At 43.3% G+C, this 15,037-nt stretch overlaps 1 protein-coding gene across 5 annotated transcripts in view; it reads right to left on the bottom strand.

Annotated features, from left to right (window-relative positions):
- SEC24C (SEC24 homolog C, COPII coat complex component) overlaps positions 1 to 15,037 on the bottom strand; it is a 51,437-nt gene that overhangs the window by 3,044 nt on the left and 33,356 nt on the right. For 4 of the 5 annotated variants that reach the window (XM_074374218.1, XM_074374219.1, XM_074374217.1 and 1 more), the window contains 15 exons: positions 8,522 to 8,697; positions 7,960 to 8,313; positions 7,520 to 7,656; positions 6,216 to 6,284; positions 4,817 to 4,928; positions 4,270 to 4,397; positions 2,968 to 3,106; positions 2,645 to 2,760; positions 2,347 to 2,471; positions 1,996 to 2,187; positions 1,693 to 1,786; positions 1,361 to 1,477; positions 851 to 1,021; positions 270 to 366; positions 17 to 162 (listed from right to left, as the gene is read on the bottom strand). In XM_074374218.1, coding sequence (XP_074230319.1) covers positions 17 to 162; positions 270 to 366; positions 851 to 1,021; positions 1,361 to 1,477; positions 1,693 to 1,786; positions 1,996 to 2,187; positions 2,347 to 2,471; positions 2,645 to 2,760; positions 2,968 to 3,106; positions 4,270 to 4,397; positions 4,817 to 4,928; positions 6,216 to 6,284; positions 7,520 to 7,656; positions 7,960 to 8,313; positions 8,522 to 8,697 — 2,173 coding nt within the window. The remainder of the gene's footprint in view (positions 1 to 16; positions 163 to 269; positions 367 to 850; positions 1,022 to 1,360; positions 1,478 to 1,692; positions 1,787 to 1,995; positions 2,188 to 2,346; positions 2,472 to 2,644; positions 2,761 to 2,967; positions 3,107 to 4,269; positions 4,398 to 4,816; positions 4,929 to 6,215; positions 6,285 to 7,519; positions 7,657 to 7,959; positions 8,314 to 8,521; positions 8,698 to 15,037) is intronic. The other variant, XM_074374221.1, reaches the window with a different exon arrangement.

Here is a 15,037-nt window from a genome sequence, read left to right as displayed (position 1 = left end):
GCCGCCTGCCCGCCACCTGCAGGAGGGCTCCACTCTCTTCATTGAGCCGGTCGTCATGCTTGAACTCCACAGTCACCGTTTTGTCCCCATCCAGCCCAGCCAGCTCCACATCTGTTGTGTTGCTCATGTAGAAAGCCCCAAAGAAATCTACAGCACGTATACCTGAGGCCACATGGACAGGGACAGGGCTAATGAATGGTATGACAGGTGCCACTTGCCTCCCTCCCAGATTTAGGCCCCCAACCTGCTCTTCTCCAGCCAGGACTGACCAGTGCTTGTCCGGACTCGCATCACAGCATCAAAGCCAACAACCTTCTGGACATCCCGACGCAGGTCACTGAGGAACCGTTCCTGGTCATTCTCCACCTGCATTCCCCCAGGCCCACAGTCACATCACTGATTACCTAACATCATACAATCAGTCCCGCTGCACCCCCTCCACTCTACAAGTCTGCTGAATCATAATGACAGTAACAGTGAAGATAATAATGATGTTGATGATAATGATAGCTTTAAGCATTTACTACATGCCAGGTACCATATTAAGTGCTTTACATTAATCCTGATGACAGATCCTAATAAGTATTAAAATCTCATTTTACAAATGAAGAAACAAAGGAGAGAAAAATTAAGTAATTTATCCTAGGTCATACAGCTTGTAAGCAGGAGGGCCAGGACTGACTCCAAGCCCCCTGCTCCTGACTGCTCCACTCATAGCTCTCTTTACACTACGTGGTCTTCACCTCCAACACTATTCCTATTAACAAGTCAGCAGGTAAAGAGCCACTCCACATGTAGGCAGACATCCCCAGTCCTGCTTCCACTTGCCACCCAGAGTCCCATGCCGTACCTGAAAGCAAGCGTATTTGTAGACAGAGCCACCAGTCAGCTGGGGTACAACAGACAGTGTGGCCACATCCACATACTGGTTAGGGAAGAGGAAGAGGTCTGCGCAGCAGCCTTGGGCCACACACTCTTTGGCCAGAGTCTGATAGGCACCTGTCTGAGGCTGGAACAGAGTCTGGGGAAGAACAGATGAAAATGCTCAAATGTCAAAGTTCCACACTATTTGAGAACCGTACCTGCATATGGGCTATGCAAGGACATGTAAACTTCAGATCTACTTCACAGTCTGCAATAGTAGTAAAACATTCCCAAAGAAAAGCCTACCAAGGGCTTGGGATGAGAAGGGTAGAGAGGTGTGGGAGCAGTGGAGAAGGTTGGCAATCACAAAGGTGACACGTGAAAGGGCAGAAGATCTAGTCACAGTTCCCCTCAAAAAAGTAACAGTATTGTGCTGTGAAGAGACACCACATTCCTCCGCAACGGAAAGTCCTCCCCGTGGCACCCGATCCCACACCTTCTCCTTGTCTGTGTTGATCAACTTCCTGTCGTCTCTGTTCTTCAGCTTCCCTGGGGCCTCTGCAATGGGCAGGGAGGTGTGGAACAGAAAGAGCTTCCCTGCACACTCAGCAGCCTAGGAAAGAAGAGAGATCTACTGGTCCATTCTTTCCTTTATTCATCCATTATTCATTCACCCCTTCCCTCGTCATTTATTCAGTGCCAACTGTGTCAGACTGGCTGACTCACTGGACAGGCGTCAATCACTGAAGAAACAAGGGTTATATCCCAGGGGGTAAGATGGTCAGAAGAAAGTGTCACAGAGGAGGTTCCCAGGGACTCTAGCCTTACCTTCAGAGCCTCCATCCCAGCCTGGATAACTGGGGCAAATACTGTCTCCGTCTCCCTTGTGTCTGCAAACATTTCTGGAATCTGATCCAATAAGCTGAAGAGACAGGTGATAAGAGGCAATCAAAATTGCTATCCAAATTCCAGATTCCTCAATCCTCAATCCCCTGAAGAGTCATCTGGTCCCCAGATTCTGAAAACTCTTGAGGCATAGCCCCTGTCCATCTGCTGACCTCTCTGCTCAACTCTCTGGCTTTCTGTGACTGTACCCACCCCACCCCAGCTTTACCCCCACAATCTCTTTACCTGGTGATGACTGTCCGAGACTCATTGACATTGACCAGGAAGCCATCCAGCAGTGGCACAAACATGTCGCCCACATCAGATACAACCATCATCTGTGGCTGGGCCAATGAGCTCTTCACATTGTAGAAGTGCAGCACCTTATTATAGGTGACAAAGCCAACTCGGACTGCTGACTCTTCGGCCCCGCCCTCCCTGTAGAAGGCGACATTGTTACTCAGATTTGCCATCTTTTCCACCACCCAACTTCATGATATCTGGCTCCAACTGCTGAATCAAGCCAGCACCCCCCCACCCACCCTCCCCAGCCATCATCATCATCCAAAGAAAGCACCTCGGCTCCATAACTCTCACCTAGGCAGAAAGTCTAACAGTGACTTGAGCTCCTCACAGAGGAGCCTAACAAGACCACTCCTGATGGCATTGTAGGAGACGTCGATCATGAAGATGAAGGCAGGAGGGCTGGGGAACTTATTGTTCTGCAAAGGAAGGAAATGTAGTCGGGGAGAGGCGTATTGGTAAGCAGGCCAACTGACCAGAGAGAAGTCAACATAAAATGGGACAACGAAGGGATGATGGAAATGATCACAGCAAGTCTTCGCTGTCTCATTGTCCTCCACCCACTGCTCCTCCCCGTGCTACCTTCCCTCACCTTGCAGTAATCTACAGTGGCCAAGAATTCATAAGAGCCCAAGGATAGCTCAGGACGGTCATAAGCATCCACACGTTTGCCGGTATGATCCAGATGTTGAAAATACTGGGGGGGAACTGTGGGGAGTAGGGCAGAGTGTTACTCAAGAGTCCACTCTCAATCTTAGTTAGTCTGGCCCTGGCTGAGCTCAGTCTACTGTCCCACATCCCCATATGTGTCCTACTTCCCCAGCTCCTAAACAACGGACCCTCATCTACCTAACTAGAAAGAGTACAACATAGATGCAATCCAGATGCCCCCAATCCCAGCCTCGGTGAACGTACCATCGTTGATACAGCTGCAAAAGCAGCACTGGAAGCGCCTCCCGCCCTCAATGAACTGCATGAAGGGGCACATATATGCTTTGCAGCGATTGCAGCGCAAAGGGCCAGATTCCCCGTGGTCGACGACATATGGTGAAGCCTAAGGACCAAAGGGGAAGGTCTGAAACACAGAGGGAAGCTACAGTGGGTAGCTACATGTAGCAGTAGATAAGGAGGAACAACCTGGGGGGCAAGAGCATGGCTCAGATATTTTGCCTGGGGAGGGAGTAGAGTGAAGGGGAATGAGGACAAATTTCCCTAAGGAGTATCCCGAAGAGTCTAAATTGTATAGTTCTTTCTCCTTATTCCTCATCTCCAGAATTTCACTTCTTCTTGAAAGGGAAGAGTGACTGTGAACCCAGCCCTAACAACTCAGGGGCTGATATGGGCTTTTGAGAAGAAAGCCAAAGAGTATCCAGGATTCACATTTCTGGCCCTATCTTCAATCCCCTTCACTCCTGCCCTAGGGATCCTGACTCCTGCTTCCTTTCCCAAACAAGTATCTGTGACATTTGTCCTCCATGATCCCTGGATTTCTGTGATATCTACTGATGCCCCAGGCAGATGTCACCCTACAGGTTAAAGACCAGCAGCCAAGTGTCCAACCATCCCCACTGAGACCCAGGAAAAGAGAATGAGAAGCACACAGAATAAGACAGAGAAGCAGGATGTAAAGTGAGCCCTGAGTGTCCAGTTATAGAGAAATCCATCCTAAGTTTGATAAGTTAAGCATGAGCACAAGGGTATCCTACCAAGGCCTGGTAGGATAGAGCAGCTGCCAAGCTCTCTCTCTTTTTATGCTGATTTCAGGTTTTGGGGTTGCAGATCATGGCCCAAGCCAGGTAAGAGACAGACTGCTGGATCCTAATCCACCTTTTTCCTTACATGCTGCCCTAACATCTCTAACATGGCATGACAGGACAGCGTATAAGAAAAAGTATAATGATGTGCTTCTAATCATCTGGAGATGACCATGCTATGAGAGGCTCCTGCATCCAGCTGTCTTCTTCCCTGCAAGCTGGCCTTGTGTTTCCCCTGTGGATCCTGCTCCCATCCAGCAATTTCTTGGACTTTTGCTTTCATCCCTACAACCTCCTTCAGATATGGTCCCTGGGATACAAAGTTGCTGAAGATACTCTCCGCTTCTGCCCAGCCAAAAGTTCTTCCATTGTGACTGACAGAATCACACCTAGGAAGAAGTCTTACTCCCCACTCCCCCTCCCTTCCTCCCTTTCATTTCCTCTAGTCCCTTCTCTGACTCACCTCCTCTGGGGGCAGCCTTGCCAACGGTTTGATGACAGCTGCCAGAGGCACCTGAGCCTGTTTAGCCATGTCAGATGTGCAAGGGATATTATAGGATGTGCATCGGATGTAGCGGGGACTCGCATTCCCTGAAGGAGGAGGTAGAAAGACTGAGTCAGATCACAGAATCCCTCCAGACACCAGCTCTCCACTGCTGATCCAGCCCATCACCCCAACAAATGCTAGAGCTGATGGTGGTTTTTCCCCCCTCAAAAGCAGTGAGGGACTGGTTTTCAATTAATGACTGACAAAAGGTGGGAGGGTATAGCTCGGTGGTAGAGTGCATGCTTAGCATGCACAAGGACATGGGTTCAATTCCCAGCACCTCCATTAAAAAAAAAAAAAACATACATACATACATAAACCTAATTACCTCCCCTCTCCAACAACAACAAAAACCCAACAAACCAAAAAAAGAAGAAAAAAAAAAAGACTGACAAAAGCCCCATCCATAGTCTGATAGTGTTGGAGAAAAAGCTCTGCAGGGAGGGGCTAACGCCCCTCTCACCTTGGTCTTTCACCAGGAAGTTGGTGGTGACTAAGGGTGGCACCTGGCCCCGTACTCCAGTAATAAATGGCTCTGAACCCCGGTTGTTCCTGTCATCCTCGATAACCTGAATCTGTAGGGGAGAAGTGAAATGAATGAGGTGACAGACAAAAAGGGAGAACCAGGTCCCAGAGAGCTAGGAGAAAGAAAGGCTGGAGCTGCAGCACAGAAACTAATAATTTGCCAAGGAACACACCTCATGCACCAGGCCTGCTCTCCTTCTGGAGATCATATAAAATGCTGTAACGCCAACCTTCTAGTGTACAGTCAGCAGCAAAATGCTGGACAGGCAACACTGAGAACAGGCTTCTTCACGAATTGCCCTGAACCCCAATATAACCCTGTTATAACCCCCACTGCAGGGAAACTCCAGCTCTAATCACAAACCTTCAAACCTGATCAGATTCTACTTGCCTCCCCCATCAAGCCTTCCCCTCCCCTTTTCTCCCCAAGACACTTTCTGAGAAAGAGCAGGAAAACAGACAACAGTAACCATGTAAAAATGAATCTACCTGGAATGACTCTACACTCAATGAAAGAAGGGACAGGGTGAGGAGAGGATTACACAGACAGAAATGATCAGGTAAGGTGAGGAAGCAGATGCTGCCTTATTTTCAGGTAAGCATCAGTGTGTAAATATGGGAGAAGAGGATTTTACAGCCTGATCCTCAGTCCCCCACATTTTGACAGACCCAGCGAAGGGAGAAAAAAAGGTTTTGCAAAGCTGGTGATCAGATCTTTCAGCAGGCCGAGAACCTTTGGTCAGTTACTTCAAGATGGGTTTGGTAAAACCAGAAAAAGGGAGACTAAGACTCTGTATCCCATAGCAGAAAGAGTTGAAGCTTAGAAATACATCAGAGTCACTGTCCAGCTGAGACAGTGGTCCACACTTTCCCAAACCGGCCATCCCTTCCCCTGTAAGAAATGCCAGTTTTCCAAACTTGTACATTAGTAGCCACCTACCCACATGTTTCTCCACAACAAGCTGTAGACAAATCAAACCCAAAGGGGAAGGATCTACTGTTTGACTTTGTCCTGTTCCATCGTATGTCACACGCAGGCTCCTGGAGAAGCCAGCAGGACTAAAACCAAAGCTTAACATGCCACCTGAGCCCACCCTTAGAGCCTGACCTTCTACCATCCCATACTTAAAGGCACTGCTAACACCTTGCTACTTCATTATATGGTGACTTGAGGCATGCACATCCTTCTAGCATGTAGAAGCGAGGATCTAGAAGGACTAAGGGAAGAGGATGGAGAGGGATGGACATGGTGGATGAGGTGAAGATGAGGTCACAGGCATGCATGGGTGACATTAACACAGGGATGACACACACGCACCCCCTCCCCCTGCACTTACTGGACTAGGAATGGCATCAGGGTCTATTCTGTGCCTGGTTTTCTGCTGAGGAGGCAGCTCATTGAGTTGCTTTTAGTGTTTTAATAATAAAGGCAGCAGGGGAATACAGGGAGGGAGACAAAAGAACAAGAAGCAGATGTTACTTCTCTCAACCCTGATGAGTTAGACATGAACAGCTGGAGCCCAGCTCAGACTGCTGAAATCGGGCCCCCTCTAGATCAGAAATTCCAAGTTTTTCTGGCCCAAAAAAGAGCCTTTAATGGCTCAGATTATGATGCAGAAAGATAAAGAAGGGGACAAACAGAAGGCAAGAGGGGTTATACAGGGAGGCACTGAATGGGAGAAACCTTAAGGAAGAAGAGGGCTGTTCCCTCTAAAAGGCCAATCCTCCCATCTAAGGACTATTCTTATGCTGAAAGAAGACTCTCCTCACATCCAACCGGACTCTACTCACTGAAGGAGGGAAAAGGAAGGAGGGGCCATATAATCCTCTCGGGTCCCACTTAGCCAGCTGGGTCCCTCACCATGATAGTTCCCCAAAGGAAAAGGGAAGAGAACAGATGGAATATGACAATGGCTAAGCATGGTGAGGTAACCGACATAGCAAATGTTGCAGACAGAACTATAAAGTGGCCTCCATTCGAGAGTACAGTCCAAGCCTCTATTCTGAGTATGATGAGGAAGGCCTGAGGATTCTGATGGCTCCAAGGGTGAAATTCACCATCCTTCCGGAAGAAACAGTTTCCCCACGTTGCCCTTGTAAACTGTAGCTCACTTTTCCCTAACCACACAGCAGAAGCCTAGCAAACAAAAGTACTCAAGGCTTCCTCCTAAACTACTGTCCAAGTAGGAGCAGAGAGAAACCAGAGAAACCTTTCCTTAACACCTAACACCAGAGAATTCCCACCAGCTCTACCCATTAACAAGAGTGCTATCCTACTAGACCTAAGAGGACAAGACTCGGACCCAGCCACTCCTCCACGGAAGAGCAGAGGTTACCATGCTATGTCCAACAGTGACAGAACGCAGCACTCAACCCAGAGCTCTGTGGACACTGCTGACCATGCTTGGCTTCCCTTCCCTTTTTGCCCAGCTATGAAGTAAAAGTGCCCCCAAAAGACTTCTGGGACTTCAATTTCCATTTCAAAGAGTCAAAAATTACATTGAGGTTCTACACATTCATCCACAAGACGATGAATGAAAAAGGGAAAATAGTCAGGAAATGCTCAGCAAACATCTCATCGAGGTTGACTCACTTATCTGGCAGCCACAAGCTCCTTCCCCAGGACCACATAAGTACTTACAGGGCTCGGGATGGCATCAGGGTCCAGGCGCTTAGGAGGCAGAGGTTGAGGAGGCCCGGGCTGACTGCCAAAAGTGGCTGTTCCTGGGTAGGGACTTCCATAATTGGGCTGAGGGCCCCGGGCTGGTCCAAAGGAACCTGAGAGACAAGGGCACAAGGTTGATGGACCAAAAATTCCCTCCTTATCTCTTCTTAAGGCTTCAGGGAAATGACTAGATTCCTATAAATGTAGAGTTGTGAGGTACAGTAATAACCATTCAGGGAATGACCACATTCTCTGAACTGCAAGGAAAAAAAAAATCTTATATCCCCACATCCTAGTACTAATACCCTGAAGCTGTCTATCTAGGTCACCACTTAGCAAGCAACACTAAAAGCATATAAAAACAAACCAACCAAAAACTACCTTTGACTCCGAGATAGACCTTGGGAAAAACTTACCATTTTGCTGCAGCTGATAGCCTGGCTGCTGGGAGGAGTGCATAGGTGGTGGTGGTCCTGGCGGCCCAGACATCTGGGTGCCAGGGGTCAGAGCTTGAGGAGGAGGTGAGGAAATATGGTTGGGCTGGCTCACTGGGGGCCCCCCAAAACTCTGTCCAGGCAGGAGTGGACCAGTCATGGAAGGCATCCGAGGACCCCCGGAAGCTGAGGGTGTGAAGCTGGAGGCCTGTGGTAGGACAGATCGCTGGGGAGGCTGGGCCCCAGGATGACCCTGGGCCTGGCCCTGAGGATAGGAGCCATACAGACCAGAGTTGGGGAAACTTCCTGAGGCTGAGGCCAGCGATGTTGGTGGGCCTGAGAAGCAGAAGAAGTAGAGTCAGAACCCCAGTCATCCTGCCTCCTTGTTCAGTAAATCACTTCCCTTTCCACATGAGGGGCAGGAATGACTGTCCCATCTGCTGGGGCTCAGAACAAGAAATAAAAGGGATTCAGGAATACCCCTAGAGCCCATTGCTTCTAAAAAGAAGGGAACAGTAACATTTCTGTGATCACAGCTACTCACCATAGCCCAGCCCCGAAGTGGGAGGGACTGGGGCCACAGCACCACTGATGTGCATTCCAGCCAGCTGAGCAGTCACCTGTGCACTTGTCGGGGGAGGGCCATAGGGCTGAAGCACAGCTGGCTGGCTGACCACAGGGACCAATGGGGCTGACCCAAATGGCTGAGACCCAGGGAGCCTGTGAAGAGAAGGAAGGCAGAGGCCTCCAGTGGGCTGGGACACCCTTCCAAGTTGGCAAGAGCACCACATCATAAAGGAAGCTATATTCTTTTACAGCATCTTACTCTCATCTTACTTTCTCTTCTATAGCTTCATGCTTCTATGTATTTGTGAATAAATTACATTCCTGTGATTATTCATGGAAAATCTTGTTGTCCATTATATTCACTCCAAAACCATATGCCAAGCACTCTCAGATCAAGTATTATTTATTTACTCTGCTAGTTAGACTATCACCTCCTCTGCCTCAAACTTTTGTTGACAAACCACCTCAGTTTTGTAATCAGAAGCCCTGAAGGAGTCAAAAGGGAAGGTGCACAGAAGCACTAACACAATAGGAGCCTAATAAATGTGGGATCAAACAAATGCAGTTTCATTGTTTAACTTTTAAACCGAAGTATTACTTTATCTTGGGAAACCAAAGTATTACTTTATCCTGGAAAGATCTGTAAGATCAGAAAAGCAGGCCAGCTAAGTCCGGCATTCTGTACTAATCAGAAAGACGATGCCAACTCTACCAGAGTTAAGGACCAGACAAACAGAACATAAATCAGGTAGCCTTCTAAGCTGGGTCTGTCTAGCAAAAGCCTCGTGACTTGGATAGCTGCATTGGACACTCTCATGGTATCAGATGGCACATTAAAATATAGATACAAAATCATTCCAATATCATTGAATATGAACTAGCAACTGCACTGGTGTTTTACAGTAATGTTACTGCAAAAAGCTACAACACAGATTATTATACATAACAAGCTCCTTCCGAGATTTCAAGAATGAATCAATTTCTTCACAACAGTAGTCTGTTACATTGACATTCTGATTTATCCTTCCTGTTTATTTTGTCTCTACTAAATAATTGGAACTTGATTATATTTGGCTAGCTTCTATTAGTCCTGCAGTTGTACACTTTTCATTCAATCATTCTACTAGGTATTTTCTAGGTATTATGCTGGTGAAACTTACTGCCCTAAGCTCTTTGTTGGGCTTTGCATTTTTTTGTCTTCCATAGCACCAAACATACTGTTAGCCTCATGGCAGATGCTCATAAATCCCTGTCAGAATAATTATATTCCAGGGTACTACTCCATTAATGTGGGTAATCCTCTCAACTACCCAATGTTATTCTGCCACATGCCAAATAACAATAAATCAACACCTTATCCATACAGAGCTTTATAATTTATAAAGTATCTCTAAGTACTTTATTTAATTCTCACAGAAAATTAATTAGGGAGACAGAACAGATAGAAAACTAAGACACTAAGGGTGTAAGTGGCAGATGAACCTAGACCTGGAACCCAGATCTGATTCATAGTCCAATGTACTTTACTTTTTAATTGTGAAATACAACATAAATAGAAAAAAAATACGTAAGACATATATATACTGCTGAATAATTATAATACAAACACCCATGTAACCAAAAAGCAAGTCAAGAAATAGAATACTTTGGAACCCAAAGGCCCTGTATGCCTCTCCTCCATCATAGCCCTCTCCCTTCTCCCAAAGATACCTACTTTCCTAACTTCCTAATAATTGCTCCCTTGTCTTTAAAACAATATAATTCAATTGTGTCATTTTTTAAACTTTTGTAAACAGAATCACATCGTACATACTTTGAGTTTTGCTTCTTTTGTTCAACTGTATGTCTAAGAAATTCATCTGTACTGTTGCATTTATCATTCCCTTTCATCACTAAATGTTATTCCACTAAACAAATACAACATGATTTACCTAGGCATTTTACTATGGATAGAGTTTGGGGTTTTCTGATTTTTTGATATTATACATAATGTTGCTATGTTCACTCATATACTTAACTTGTTTACACATACATGAGTTTTTCTAAGGCATACAACTATGAGTGAAATTACTGAATTATATGATATGCATATCTTTAATTTTAATAGATAATTTCAAGTTATTATCCCATAGTAGTTGTACTAATTTGCATCGCACCACCAGTGGATAAGAGTTCCTGATACTCCACATGCTTAGCAATATTTAGTACTGCTAGACTTTTGAGTTTTGCCAATCTTATGGATACATAGGAGAAACTTGCGGTTTTTAGATTTTACTATTTTCTTTACTTATGAGGTTGAACAGCTTTTTAATATGTTCTTTGGCCATTAATATCTCTTCTTTTATAAAATGCCTATTCTAGTTTTTATCCATTATTTTTTCAACTGAATTGACTTTTTCTTACTGATTAGTAGGAGTTCTTTATGTATTCTAGATATTATTTTATGTGTTTATATCTACTTTATGTGTAAATATCTTTTTTCCATTCTGGAACTTATCTTTTCAATGTACTTTCCATTCATTGTCTCTTTGATCATTCCCATCAGTACAAAAACATACAAACATCTAAAAAATAACAACTATTAGTGGAAACAACCCAAATGTCCATCAACAGATAAATGAATAAACAAAATGTGGTATTATATGCATACAGTGAAATACTGTGATAAAAAGAATGAAATACTGATACATGCTACAACATAGATGAACAGTGAAAACATTATGCTAAGTCAAAGAACTCAGTTACAAAATATCATATAGTATACGATTCCATTCATATGAAAATCTAGGATAGGGAAATCTATAGAGACAGAAAGTAGATTAGTGGTTGCTTAGGATTTGGGTAGTGAGGGATTAAAGGAAAAGCTAAATAGGGATAGCAACTCAGATAAAGGATAGGATGTTTCTTTCTGAGGTGATGAAAATGTTCTAAAACTGACTGCAGTGATAGTTGCACATACCTGTGAATATACTAAAAACCATTACATTGTACACTTTAAAGGGGAGAATTGCATGGTATGTGAAATATATCTAAGTGAAATCATTTAAAAAATACAATCAAATAAAATTCCCCCAAACCTCACATCCTCCTCAAGCTTTTGGTCCTCTTTCAGCCAAACACTACAAAAGAATTGGTCCATACTCTGTCTCTACCACTCTACTTCTTTAGTTACTATTCTCCTCTTTTTAAAGATCTTTCATTCTAAGTTCATTTTCCTTTTTTTCCTTAGTCTATCCCTTAGTAGTGTTCTCAACCAGGGTCTACTCATGGTAAATTCTCAGTCTTTGTCTGAAAATGTCTCTATTTACCCTCTCTCTTAGCTATGTACATAATTCTATGCTGACAATTACATGCCCTTAATGCTTTCAAGTACTAGTCTACTATCTGCTCTCCTCTAACAGCCACTATTTACTCTAATCAGTATTTTTTTTCCACTGAGAAACTCTTGTCACCTGTGTTGAGAGAGGGTGGTTGTTTCGCATTTGATCTGGAAGGTACTCTAATGATATTGCCACCCAAGATCAAATTTCTTTTAAAAAGCTTTAAGATATAATTTCTATATCATTAAATTCACTCCTTTAAGTGTACAATTCAACAATTTTTGGTAAATTTATAGAGTTGTGCAACCATCACCAGAATCCAATTTTAGAACACTTTCACTTCCCCCAAAAGACCCCTGGTGTCCATGTGCAGTCCCAAGACCTTTTTTCCTCACTTAATTCACAGCCAGCCTGGGAGAAAAAGGACTACTTATTATCTCCCTCTGCCAGTGTATAAATTTTTTTTTTCTAGTCTACCTGTTCAGTGAAGATGTAGCCCAGGTCCAGACTTCATAAACAAGGTCTCAGTTCCAAACCTCGACTCAGAAAAGCCCAAGGTACCTGCTTAAACTTAAGTTCCCAGGTTTTCAGGATGGTAATTTCCACCTTCTCCACAGGCAGCCCTAGTGTCAATTTACCACTCTTGATTTTAAGTTCCCACTTGGTCTCTGACACTTGAGGATTTCACTTTCTTTTTAGTTTTTAAAGCTTGATGATGCATTTGAGAAAAAAAAAGTTTCTATTTCCTCTGTCTGTTCTAGATGTTTGTGGCAGAAGCGTTTTTAGGTTATATTAACTTACCTCCCAGCGGAAACTCTTTGACCTACTCCAGCTAGACAGCTGCCTTCCTATTTCCACTGAAACTACATATGTCAATAATGCTGAACCTCACCAAACCCAACGGCCAATTCTCAGTCCACATCTCACCTTGCAGCAGCAAATGACACAACTGATTACTCTCCTGACTTCCTAAAATACTTTCTTCACCTAGTTTCCTGATGCTACTCTCCCCTGGCTAATCTCCTACCTGTTCTTTCTTATTGTCTTTTGATGGCTCCTCCTCTGACCTCCTTTTAAATGTTGGTAAGTTCTCCAAGGGTTAGTCCTTAATTCTACTGTTTACTCTCAATGCACACTTTCTAAGTGATTTAATCTAATTCCATAGCTTTAAATAATGTCTGTATATCAAAGACTCTCGAATTTACATCTCCAGTCCTGATATCATTCCTTAGCTACAGCTCTGTATCTACAACGGCCTACTCAACATCTCTGTTTGTTACCTAGTAGCTTTCTTAAACCTATAACATACAAAATAAAACCCTTCATTTCACCCCCAAAATCTTCTCAAATATTCCTCACTTGAGTGAATAGCACTACTATTTACCTAGTTGCTTGGTCAACACGTTAAGCGACATCAAGAATTCCTCTTTCTCTCTTAACTCACATCCAATCCTACTGACTCTACCTTCAAAATATACCCCAGATCTGACTTTCTTACCACCTCTACCACTACCATCCTAAACCAAGTCAAGACCTTCTCTTACCTGAACTACTGCAATGTCCTCCTCACAGGATTCCCTACTTCTACTCTTGCATCCAGCAAAGTGACCTCTTTTTAAAATAAATATATTTGTTTTAATTTTTAGAGAATGGAAAGAACACATGAAAAATTTTTTAAAAGTAATGTTTCTAGTAATCACATTTATGATAGTATTAGTATTGTTATACTGAGACCAGTGTGTATAGTGAGGGATAAAATAAATGAGAAATTGTGGCATATCCTAATATTCTAATTCCATCATCCCCATAGCCTTGAGAACCAAGACACTTGGTGTAGAAGAAAAGAGATGCAGTTACAATGAAGAGGTTAAGTAAGGGCTCTGTAGTCCTGATTTTGAATTGGAAGTACATATTTAAACTAATGAGGTATTTTATCTTTAATATATGCAGATATGTATTTCTTAGTTATGTCCACTGAAGAGGCCTAGGAAGTCACCAATCAGGTAGCAATGAACATTCCTAGTGCCCAATTATAGTTACAAAATGTCACTTCTCACCAACAAAATAAATAATTTCTTGGAAAAATGGCTAATTCCTGTTCTGGAACATAAAACGTGTAAGATAACCCTGGAACATCTCATCACACCTAAAGATTACTAGGGTCATGTCAAAAGTATTCAGGAGTCAACTTGAAGAGGCTCCCATGGGTCAAAGACAGGACACTTTAGACTTCAGTAATGATGATAACTGCAGTGGATCAAAACCCAGCAAATATGTTTAAATCTATGAATTTGCAATAATATTAAAAATAAGAGTTGGTCACCTTGTAGATAGCAGAGGACCAATTCATTCCCCTGTAAACTAGTAAATACAGGTAAAGAATCAAGCATTTACTCTCCATGAATTGCACAACTGTTAACCAAATAAAAGATGACAAGAACTGTCTAAGATGGTATTCAAACGAATGGGGAAAAAAAAGAATTAGAGTATCACCATTTTGTAACCCAACAAATTAATATATGTACACATTAAACATCAACAACTAACATCACAAAGAGAGAGAAATCATGATATTATGTGCCTTCAAAGTCTTGCCCCAGTCGCTGGGTCTAGCTGCCAATTTGCAGGAAATACAGAGAAAAAGGAAAATATTGAACTGAACATGAATATGCAACCAGATAATCCAGGCTGTGGGAAACTCTTCTGGTCAATTAGCTTGGGCTCCTCAACAGATAAACAGTGAGAAAAAGAAACAGATAAAAAGGAAATCTGTAGACTTAAGTACACATTGAGTTTTTGGGGTTTTTTTAATTGGCAAAACTAAACTGTGGTGTCTAGGGATGTACCTTTGGATGTAAACTATTTAAAAAAAAAAAGAAAGTGGCCTATAAAAGTTAGGATAACGGTTACTTATGGGGGGAGGGAGAGAGTGACGACTGAACTGGAAGATGCGAAAGGGGCTTTTGGAGTGTTTGGCAGAGTTCTATTTCCTGATCTGGGTTGCAGTAACAAGGGGATTGATTTTATAATAATGTACTAAGCCATACCTTTGTTTTGTATGGGTTTTTGGTATTTGTTTTATATTACAGTGAAAAAAATCCATCATATAAATGAACAAACGGGGAACATATTATCTCTAGCTTAAAACTCTCCAATGGCTTCTCACTGTAAGT

Source organism: Camelus bactrianus, chromosome 11, assembly GCF_048773025.1.
Source record: "Camelus bactrianus isolate YW-2024 breed Bactrian camel chromosome 11, ASM4877302v1, whole genome shotgun sequence".
Classification (NCBI taxonomy): Eukaryota; Metazoa; Chordata; class Mammalia; order Artiodactyla; family Camelidae; genus Camelus; species Camelus bactrianus.
Note: the sequence above shows the minus strand (reverse complement) of the source record. Positions and strands in the feature narration are given on the sequence as shown.